The sequence below is a fragment of the Ipomoea nil genome, unplaced genomic scaffold, assembly GCF_001879475.1.
Source record: "Ipomoea nil cultivar Tokyo-kokei standard unplaced genomic scaffold, Asagao_1.1 scaffold2480, whole genome shotgun sequence".
Taxonomy (NCBI): Eukaryota; Viridiplantae; Streptophyta; class Magnoliopsida; order Solanales; family Convolvulaceae; genus Ipomoea; species Ipomoea nil.
The window spans coordinates 2359961-2370276 of record NW_017618908.1 but is presented as its reverse complement, the minus strand read 5'-3'; the positions used below and the strand labels follow the sequence as shown (position 1 = coordinate 2370276).

Genomic DNA, 10316 nt, shown 5'->3' with positions numbered 1-10316 from the left:
CAAACTTTAATAGGTGGTATAGGTTCATTCCAAATGAGAAGTTACAGATTCGAACTTTAATGGGAGCATTGACTCTTTATGTTTCAGTAAGTTGAGAATGCATGAATCAAACTGAATTGTTGTATGAAGTATTATAATTTTATTTTTGAAAGGTATTTGACTAATTTAGAATCGAAGTGAATTATGTTTTTCGACTAATCTAGAAAGTCTATATGTCCTTCACTCCTTTGACAGTGAGTCAGAGGCGCCACGTTTCACCTTCCGGCGCCCCACAAAATTTGCCCGCCTCCGGCCAACTGGACCTTGTTCGTCGTCTCGCTTTCTGCAACTACACAGAGCCGAAAATGGCAGCGTGCGTAGCGACCGCAACTTCTCCTATCAGTATATCAGGAATCAAACCCAAACCCCTCGCCCATTCTACACATTTCTTTCCCAAGACCCCGAGAATGGTTCTCTCAAATGGCTTCGCCGGAACGGGAAGGAGCAATTACACTTCTCCCAGTTCTATTCCTTCTTCTTCTTCTTCTAGTAGCAGTAAGCTATACAGGCGCCTTGATTCTTGCTTAGTAGTTCCTCCGCCAATAGGCCGAAAACCCAAAGCGATCATCAAATTTCTCGGCGGAGCTTTCATCGGAGCTGTCCCGGAAGTCACTTACAGGTCTCTGATTTAAACGCTGTATGGAATTCCTTTGTTTTGGAGATGTTTACTCATCTCTTTTTTTTTTTTGCTAGTTATTTGCTCGAGCTGCTGGCGAGAGAAGGGTATTTGATCATTTGTGTGCCTTACAATGTGACATTCGATCACTCGCAAATTACCAGACGGGTTTTTGAGAGGTTCCATTCTTGTTTCGCTTCAATTTTGGAGTCTGGGTTGCCGGATTCAGGACTTTCCGCTGCTGATATTGCAGATTTGCCACTTTATTCAGTAGGACACAGGTATCATTCATAGATTGATTGTTATTTATGAGAGAAATCGTAAATTGCACATTAATGGTTATATGCTCAACACGCCCCTTCACGTGTGCGGATTCAAACCCATGATCTTTACCAAATTGAAGCATGTGCTCCACCTCACTAAAAGCCTAAGCTGATAGTTAGGTTGCACATTAATGACTATATGCTCAACAGTACCATGTGTGTGTAGCAATGGAGCTCTTCTTCAAGCCCTCATAGGAAGTTATTTCTCCGAGAAGATACCGAAGGTATGCGATTTTTATTTTTTTTCTTTACTTGCAATCATTGCGTTTTATGCTAATTGTGTAGTGGGTTGTAGTTATTACCTCTAGTTAACTGAACTACTGAAACTTAATGAGAGTTTATTTTGCTTTTGAAGGCTAATGTGATAATATCATACAACAACAGGCCAGCATCAGAGGCAGTACCATATTTTGAGCAGGTAATTGTCCTCGTATGGTTATATGTTTCTTGTAAATCTAAGATCTTCATATCGACCTGATTATTTTTGTCGTGTTTCAATCTAACTGGCAATGATTATTGTTTTTCCCCTTAGGCTAAGATGGATTATGCATTTGTTCTTATTATTGATCACCTCACCTCGCTTATTTTACTTGCTATTTTGCAGTTGGGTCCTGTAGTTGGTCAGTTACTGCCGGTTGTTGAAACATCTCCAATGTATTCAGCTGTTCAGACTGCTTCAGGTAGATCACATTAATCGGTTGAATGTCTATTTTATCAATTTCCGTGAAATGTGAAATACTAGTTACTGGTATACTCTCGTGCAACCAGTGAGGCCTAAACTTTTCTCGATCTGATTGGCTGCATTTCCTATATATATATATATATATATATATGGGAGGGTTCATGTAAGAATGATGTTGGACTCGAACCTATGCCTAATGTTGGGCGTCGGCCGGGTTGGCCGAGTTCAGCCCTTGCTCGATCGAGACGTGGCGTTGTGGCTTACCATGGAGGGATTGGTTAAAAGGTTAATGTCCACCTACTTATCACCAATTGGTTTTAAGTAGGATATGACAATCAGATAGCCAAAGAACTCTGTGGTTAAGACTGCTTGACTTACGGCAGTCACAGAATGGGTGACCCCTGGGAAGTCAGCATAATGTAGCGCTGAGATCCAACACCTAATGCAGAGTGTGTATTTATCCCTAGTCATCTTTTCTGGTGCACGTTTAGGAAATGCATGGAAGATGCTGCTTGATGCAGCCGAAACAGTGGTACCAAACTATGATCCAGAAGCAGTTGTTTCATTGACTAAATTTGCCGATCAATTGCCTTCTGTATTTAATGAGGTAAGTATTGTGGCCTTATTTATGGCTCGTTCTTCACACACATTCTTAATTGACCACACTCTCAGATTAGCAAACTTTTTAGCAGCTCGAATATTGTATATTAATCATCCCTTCAACTTATGAACTATGGAGTAACTTGTTACATGGTATCAGCTTGCTCAAGGGATAGCAGAGTTCAAGCCTACACCATCTGAAAATCTCGAGTGTTACAAAGAATCGTATAGTGTTCCGTGCACTCTACTGGTACGTGACACGAAAATACAAGACACAAGAAAAAGCAACAGTTCCCTACTGATGTAACGATTAATTGTTGTTTTAGGTGAAGTTCGATTTTGATACAATAGACGAGACTGATCGCCTTGAAGAGATACTGAAGCCTCGAGTCGAATCTTTTGGTGGAAAACTAGAGAAAGTTGTCTTAAGTGGTAACCACATTACACCGTGCATTCAGGTAACTCACAAACTACGCTCATTCTAACTCATTTTTCGGTGACGTGTTTGTTCGCATCAGTATATGAAGCGTAGATTCTGTGATATCTTTTGCCTAGGTTGCAAAACACAATGGTTTTAAAATTTTGTGACTAAGATATATGATTTGGTAAATGGTAATAGGCCAAAGACCTTGTGGTCAAGCGGCATAACTGTGGCTCTTCCAAATGGGACAAGTTCTCAATAGGTTGAGAAAGTATGTTTAGACAGATACTACTTTATAACAGAGTCAGTAGTATTCAAAACTTTGGCAAAACAGAGCTTAACAAGCTTAGACGATGCAAAAGTATGCACACATCTTAGCGAGTTGTACCATCTAAACTTTGGCAATTTGTTCCAAGTTTTTTCTTTTAACAATCATATATGAAACATGATATTTGAACTCTAGTTAACTCGAATGTTATTATTAGGAACCGAGGTGGGAAGTAGGGAATGTGTACACTCCAGGAGATGCCATAGCGCAAGGAATAAAGAGTATCTCGCTTAATGACACTAGAAGACTCGGAAGAATCATTGCCAACTGGTTTGATCGTCTTGCTCAGTAATTTTAGCGTCGAGGTTTGATGAATACTCATGCATCTTAATTAATGTTGTTGCAAATCCAGTATGCACAAAATCTTGTATATAGTATATACTGTCAAAATTCGATGTTATTTGGGAGACAGGTAGATCATTTGATCAATAGAAATAGTTTGCCAGAAAGACGAACTTTTAAGCATTCATCAAAACCGATTAAATACAGCCTTTATAAGCTTCATCCTGACCTCCCAACAATACAAACTGCCATTTGGGATTATGACATTTTGTTCGAAGCAATTGTTGATAAAAGGTCAGCCTATGCCTAGTATTGTTGTATGGAATGGGTGATGCTATTATCTATACATTATAACTATCGGACCGCACTATGGTGAATTTTCAGGCGACTTACTTCTGCAGACTTCTCTGCTGAGACACCACCCGCGCCTTCTACTTGGCGTTGCAGTGATCAAGCCTCTCATTGAACTCACTGAATCGAGATCCAAATCGGAAGCATTGGTGCGACAAGAGAAAGAAGCACGCCCCCCATCGACTTTGTTCATCTGATCAATGAGCGAGTGCCTGACACGATGACTACTAGGTGCAGGACTCCCCGGGGTCCCCGGGATTCTTAACCCGGGAAGATGGCATGCTGCTGCTGGGGAATTCGGATTGCTCAAAATGTCCTCTTGCAAGATTTCTCCGATTCTGGTAAGTATGGTAAATGCGAGGTTCCCAAGAACCCGAGAGTATGCTTCTAGTACTGCATGCCCGATATCCTGAGGAAACGAGTAAAGAGTCAGCAACAGTCTTCGAGGATCTTTCGTGTATTATAAACTTGGTAGTTGATACTCACCTTGCCATATTGGATCTTCATCATGTCAAGGAATGTATGTGGGAGGTTTGGGTATCGGGTTTTAATCTTCTGCAGAAGAGCTTCAGCATGATTCAACGAAAGATCAATTCTATCGAGCTCAAAGGTTGGATCTTTAATGAAAGACCAAGACGTTCGAATAGGAGACTTGTCTTCTGCTTGTTCGGCTAATTTTTCTTTCCACACGAGAACCGCAGCTTCCAATCTGTTTATGGTCTCCAGGGCGCTGTGCTCGGATCTCAGATTCAGAGCATCAATCATGTCATCAAACGAAGCCGATTCCACACTCAAAACCTTGTACAGATCCTCCCCGAGGTTCACCTTAGCAGACTGTAGTAACGAAAACAACAAGTTAGCCAAGAAGCTATGCTAAATGCCAGGTGAAGTCGAGCAGAGGTTATAAGGTTACTTGCCTTAGGAAGCGCGTCCTTGATGAGTGCCGGAACGGGCATTTCATGCAAGACGTTTTCATTGATAGCTTTAGCGGCTTTGAATATTTGATTCACCAATTTCCCGCAATCCATCAGTTTCTTTCTTTCAGCATCGCACAGCCCAGTCATCGGCACCTGAGGTGAAGGCAGCCACCATCTTTTGCTCTGTCCCGCACTCCTGCTTCTCCCTTCGGCTCGGCTTCCAACTTCGGAGTACCAAAACTCGGTCTCAACCATTGAATCCAGGGTTTCCTATGAGGATACGAGGTAAAAGCGTTGTCAATTTGGCCAGCACGAGGTAAAATAGTCATATCTGTTTTTTATATGTTAAACAGACCACTTACAATAAGCATAGTATCCAGTTTCTGAAGAGCTGGCAGATTCATCTGAATGTCGGGCCGAGCTTTTGGTGTCATTATCTGCTCCAATATCGTTAGAAACTTAGTGTTGCTTCATTTCTTGTGATCTATAGATAGATTATAAGAGTCGGGAATACCTCAAAAGTGGAGCCATTATTGCCATTCTGTGTAGCGGGGACCAACTCGACCATATAGTTGGTCGGGGATAGAAACCACTCCATTTCTTGTTGCCATTTCCGCTTTTTCTCCTCTGAAAGTGGTTCCAATTTCCACAGCTCACCAAAAACAGATGCTGTCGAAAGATTTAGTTACATTAGTAGTTCGTTTACCAACTGTCCCAAACTACTGTTGGGTTTTTGCCCGAGATTTTTGGACTTAACAGTTACATTAGTAGTTCGTTTACCAACTGTCCCAAACTATTTTTGGGTTTTTGCCCGAGATTTTTGGACTTAATAGTTACATTAGTAGTTCGTTTACCAACTGTTCCAAACTACTGTTGGGTTTTTGCCCGAGATTTTTGGTCTTTAGTGTATAGGAGGCTACCTGAAAGACTTGATATGGCATTTGACAATGCGAGTGCGGTTGAAAGGCCATTGGTGCCTCCCGTCATGTCCTCCCCGAGCAACAACTTCGAGAATTTCACTTTCATGGCTTCCATATCGGAATACTCAAAGGTCTGCTGTGAAGCCACCGCCTTCTCCTTGACACCGAAATGTTGAGGGCTCGCGGAGAATTCCCACGTTTCAGGTCCATGGCTGCTGTCCTTCTTCACCGTCGTCCTCTGAGACGAGAGCGACATGAAAGCCGTGTTGCTAGAAGTGCTGCTCGAATCATCATCGAACAAGGAGTCGGTAACGCTTTTGTCACATCTGCTGGTGGAGCTTTCATTGTCATAGGACTGGTGGCTTTGCTTGATGCAGCTCTCAAGCCCATCATAAGTTTTAACTGAAAAACATCATTAAAAACCACATGTTACATTAAAGCCCCTCCTGAATGGGACCTAATCGAGACTTGATAGGACCAGTCTTATCTTATCCCCCGGGATACAAATAATATAGTCAAAGCTTCAAAGTTTTTAACTTTACCAACCATGCACCCTATTACAAATCTCGCCCGAACAAAAAACTAGAAAGATGTTCGATTCACCACACCATCAAGCAAATATTGAAGTAAAAGTGAAACTTATTTGAACCGATAAGAGTAGTCAATGTCAAACACGTTACAATTTAAGGAGGCTGTACTCGATACATAAAGGAACGAGAACGCGGGAAATAAGCCAACCACATGAGGGTTCTGCACAATAGATATATCTAAACAGGAAATGGAAGCATTTCAAAATATGAGTCCCAAAGACAGTAAATTCCCAGGCCCCAGTAGCTATTCAATGCTGTCATGGAATAGTGCTGATGCTTTTAATACAGGAAAAAATACTATAGGGAGGTCCACCATATTTACTAACCGTCAAAATCCATGCAAAACTCGACTAAGATCACAAGGCGAGATTTACCCAGTACACAGTTACACACCCTCGGATAATGGATGCAGATTTCCATCATCACTCAACTAAGCCATAATCACATTATTATGTTACTAATTAACTTATTATAGCTTAGCTTAACAAAAAACAAGTACTTTCCATAATTCCACCCCCAGAAGTAGATTTGAACTTATTGCACTGCATATACATACACAGCTTTGGCAGGCCTGAAAAAATGCCTTACAGCTTCTGGGTCCCACCAAAGATTCCTCACCATGTAGGAAAAGGAATAATTTACACTCCCAGTTTCAAAAGATTGTTTCTTTGTATTTGGTTGTTGTTAGATCTATGGACTTTTCACCAGACATCTTGCTCATAAAGTCAGAAAAACGAGAAGAAAACAGACAGAGAAGACTGGAAGTTAAACTTGTATCTATTGTATGACTGGCCTAAATATCGTTTTCTGGACATTTCTTTAAGCTAGATCCAGAAAACGCGTGGATTCACATTTTCACTTGCAAGGACAGTGATCAAGAACGAGCCATGTACTAGGATCGGGATTGAGCTAAGTTGCTCGGGGGAAGTAGAGATCGCTACTCCACTTTACCTTTCACGTTAGGAAATATCGAATCATATCACCTAGTAGTTTTCGGGATCTGCCAGACATGAAATAAAAGCTCATGGACTATGGGGTAGATGTTAGTACACTGCAAACACGTTTACAAGGACATGTACATTTCTGCCTCCATTGACTAATAAATATGAACAGATCAAATACGGCATGGTGAGTAGTTAAGTCAGAACATTAAATTCAATTTGCTATCAAACTTTTCTGCAGTTTTGGGGTATGGACACACCCTTATCCTCAGGTCAAGAGACATAAATTTAACCTCGCTATTTACCTCCTCTACCAAGACTACAGACAGAGAGTAGCTGGTGGAGTCCCCCCCAATTTACCTCCTCTGCCATAAGGCACGGTGGGAAAACTCTCGAGATTAGAGTCCAATGCTTCTTTTTCAAAAAAAAATGAGTGACGAGAGAAACCAGCAGCCACTATCTAAAGGTGTGCACCATGTAAACCTTGTCTTGTAACTCTAGCCACCAAAGGACCCCAACGAGATAAACCAGCCTAGGTTGTCCTAGCTGACTGGTTCAAACCAAGAAGCCAATAAGTCGCTCCAGCTGGAGTCGAACTTGTAACTTTATGATTAAGTCAACAGTCTGACCAACTTGACTAGAATTGCTCCTATTAGGGTCCAATTCTCCTTTAAAGGAGCTAAGTTTTATCCCGATTTACCTCCTCTAACAAGACTACGAGGCAGGAGTTGCGGGGCTCTTGGGGTAGGATTCAATCATTCTTCCTTAAAGAGCTAAGTTTTATCCCGATTTACCTCCTTTAACAAGACTACAAGGCAGGAGTGACGGGCCCTTGGGGTCGGGTTCAATCATTCTTCCTTAAAGGAGCTAAGTTTTATCCCGATTTACCCTCTAACAAGACTACGAGGCCGGAGTGGCGGGGCCCTCGGGGCAGGGTTCAATCATTCTTGGGAACCAGATCAGTTCAAATCACATTCTAACATAGACCAGACCTGTACACCCTCACATTTTATCCACTGTATTACAGCTAATCCATGTGCTGATTCTTACTAAAGACAAACAAACATGCATAAACAATGCACTCAAAAGTCAATTAGTCCTAGTACAAATGCACACAATATATGACCAAAACATCCTTAACAATGAAACCACTGCAGATTATGGAGTAATTTAAGGAGATTTCACTATACACCCCCAAAAATAAAAAGAAAAAAAAAAAAAACACTTTTTTAGAAAGCTTACTCTTTTGTTCATCAAAGTCAAAACTTATCTCTCTTTCTCTTGTACAACAGGCCAGTCTGCTTCTCAGGAGAGTCATCCCTCCTCGTGAATAACAGATTCCTTCAAATACCCTTTCACAAGAACAAGAAAATTAAGTTGCAAGCTATAAACTTATTAAACCATTAAGCTTTAAAATTATTGAAAATGTATTTTCTAAGTGGGATAATTTAAGCTTAATAATAATAATAAAAGATTAAGACAACCCAAAACCTAAATGCAGTTAGATTTCAAGATCCCATAAATTAAGAACAGTGGTCCCAAACTGGGTTACTCAACATTAGGGATCCGAGTTGACTCAGAGATTGGTATTAAATATTGAAAACAAGAATAAAATAAGGATCTGAGTTTCCCACTTTCTGCTCTATAGAGACTCAAAAACTGTTCAAAATCTTTTTACCATTATTAAAGCTCAGAAAGTGAAAAAGAAAAAGTGGTAAAAAAGGTGAACTTTATGATAGTTCTGAAAGATGGATGCCTGTACAGTGAGATTTTGGGAGGGAAAATAAAAAGAAACTGGAAAGAAATGCAGAAAAATTAAGAAAAGTAGAAAAAAAAATTGATTTTTTTTCTTAAAGAAAAGGAAATACTTTAAATGCTTGATATGATCAGAATTTCACTATCTCACACCCAAAGAAGCCATCTTTTTTTGTCTGTCACATTAGATTTACCCAAATTTGGCTTTTGCTTAGAGCATTCAAAGCTGATAACTGTTTTCCTTTTAAAAGAAGTGGTTGTTGATGGGGAAATAATGTGGCTTTCATTGATATCTTAGCTTCTACTTATATCTCATAATGCCCATGCTTCTTACCTCAGAAACTAAACTCAAAAAATTTTTAAATGCTAAAAAGGGGCTGAAGAATGTGATTGCTCATTGCAGACAAACCAAAAACTTTAAAAAATTAAAAAGAGAATCTGGGTGTAAAGCAGAGAAAAAAAAAAAAAAGAAGCTTTCTTTCATGAAAACGACCAACAAATGAAACCCACCAATGATAGTAACTGAGAATTCAAATGAAAGAAAAGCTAAGAGCAGAGTTACCCTTCTAGATAAGTGTAAAAAAAAAAAAAGTGAAAATCAGAAAATGGTGAATGAGAGAAGAAGCTAGCACAAACTCACAGACCTGGGTGATGAGAAAATGGAGTTAACTCAAGAACACCTTCAAAATGCGACAGCGAAAAAGATCACCAATTCACCATCAGCTTTCTAGAGAGAGAGAGAGAGATTGGGCTTTGGGTGCGGAATGCGAGTGTGAAAGTGAAACGAATGAAGGACAGAGATATAAAGGGAAATGGGGGGGGGGGGGGGGGGTGGAGTGAAAAGTGAAAAATGGGCGTTTGATTTGAAATCAAGATTTAACCAACCTATCAGTATAGAGTAGCAGAAGAAGGAACTGACAAAAGATTTGAAGGTAGGAAGGGCAAGAATGCAGGGTTTGGGGATGGTGGGTATAGCACTATAGTGTTGGGTTGCGTGAGAGCGGCTATGGTGGGAGGGGGGGGGTGTGTGGGGGTGTGGGGGGGGAGAGGTGGAGGATGACGGGACAGTCGGGGGAGAGAGGAGTGACTCGTGTAGTTAATGTACCCTTCTTTAATGCTAAATTTAATCTTTAAGATTAAGGTAATTGGTAAGTAGACTATTACTATAATATTTGACCGACTAACTTTTTATTTTCATTCATATATAATAGTTTGCAAATTATATATAAAAAAGAGTTAATACCTAAAATTGTCCTCGATTATAGTGGTTTTTTTCAATTTTGTCCTAAACGATTTTGGTGACCTAATATCGTCCCAGACTTTTGTGTTTTGATCAATTTAGTCCCAGACTTTTGTATTTTTGCTCAATTTAGTCCCTCATTTGTTATTCTGTCCATTTGATGTTAAATAAATAGACAATTCAGTAATTTTAATATTGGCATCTCTTTACTCATAGACATGTGAACTGTGAAATCCTTTTTTTTTTACGAATTACTCTTAAAACTGTGAATATAAAAATTTGATTTGCAGGTCCGGGAGTAATTCTGGGTG

General features: G+C 40.1%; 2 protein-coding genes across 6 annotated transcripts; one reads left to right on the top strand and one right to left on the bottom strand.

Annotated features, from left to right (window-relative positions):
- Positions 1 to 240: 240 nt before the first annotated feature.
- LOC109153229 lies at positions 241 to 3476 on the top strand. Its single transcript, XM_019301076.1, has 9 exons — positions 241 to 658; positions 733 to 936; positions 1145 to 1202; positions 1334 to 1396; positions 1583 to 1658; positions 2152 to 2267; positions 2421 to 2510; positions 2587 to 2718; positions 3167 to 3476. Exons 1-9 carry the CDS (start codon positions 345 to 347, stop codon positions 3299 to 3301), a joined length of 1188 nt encoding a protein of 395 aa, XP_019156621.1. The 5' UTR covers positions 241 to 344; the 3' UTR covers positions 3302 to 3476.
- Positions 3430 to 9768, bottom strand: LOC109153228 (rop guanine nucleotide exchange factor 14-like). 5 transcript variants are annotated; one of them, XM_019301072.1, is made up of 8 exons: positions 9651 to 9768; positions 8253 to 8362; positions 5480 to 5881; positions 5074 to 5228; positions 4922 to 4996; positions 4560 to 4829; positions 4129 to 4476; positions 3430 to 4051 (listed from the first exon to the last, which is right to left on the bottom strand). In XM_019301072.1, exons 2-8 carry the CDS (start codon positions 8326 to 8328, stop codon positions 3659 to 3661), a joined length of 1719 nt encoding a protein of 572 aa, XP_019156617.1. In that variant the 5' UTR covers positions 8329 to 8362; positions 9651 to 9768; the 3' UTR covers positions 3430 to 3658. The 5 variants fall into 5 exon arrangements, with proteins under 5 accessions (XP_019156617.1, XP_019156616.1, XP_019156619.1 ...); XM_019301071.1 differs by lacking the exon at positions 9651 to 9768 and adding an exon at positions 9410 to 9560; XM_019301074.1 differs by lacking the exon at positions 9651 to 9768 and adding an exon at positions 9410 to 9560 and having other exon boundaries at positions 8253 to 8351.
- Between the last annotated feature and the right edge of the window lie 548 nt (positions 9769 to 10316).

Coding starts and splice junctions, on each gene's coding strand:
- LOC109153229 (XM_019301076.1), top strand. CDS start 345: ATGGCAGCGTGCGTAGCGACCGCAACTTCTCCTATCAGTATATCAGGA. Junction 1,203..1,333: donor TCTCCGAGAAGATACCGAAG/GTATGCGATTTT, acceptor TTGCTTTTGAAG/GCTAATGTGATAATATCATA. Junction 2,511..2,586: donor GTGTTCCGTGCACTCTACTG/GTACGTGACACG, acceptor TTGTTGTTTTAG/GTGAAGTTCGATTTTGATAC.
- LOC109153228 (XM_019301072.1), bottom strand. CDS start 8,328: ATGACTCTCCTGAGAAGCAGACTGGCCTGTTGTACAAGAGAAAGAGAG. Junction 5,882..8,252: donor TGACTTTGATGAACAAAAGA/GTAAGCTTTCTA, acceptor GATGTTTTTCAG/TTAAAACTTATGATGGGCTT. Junction 4,997..5,073: donor ATAATGGCTCCACTTTTGAG/GTATTCCCGACT, acceptor ATATTGGAGCAG/ATAATGACACCAAAAGCTCG.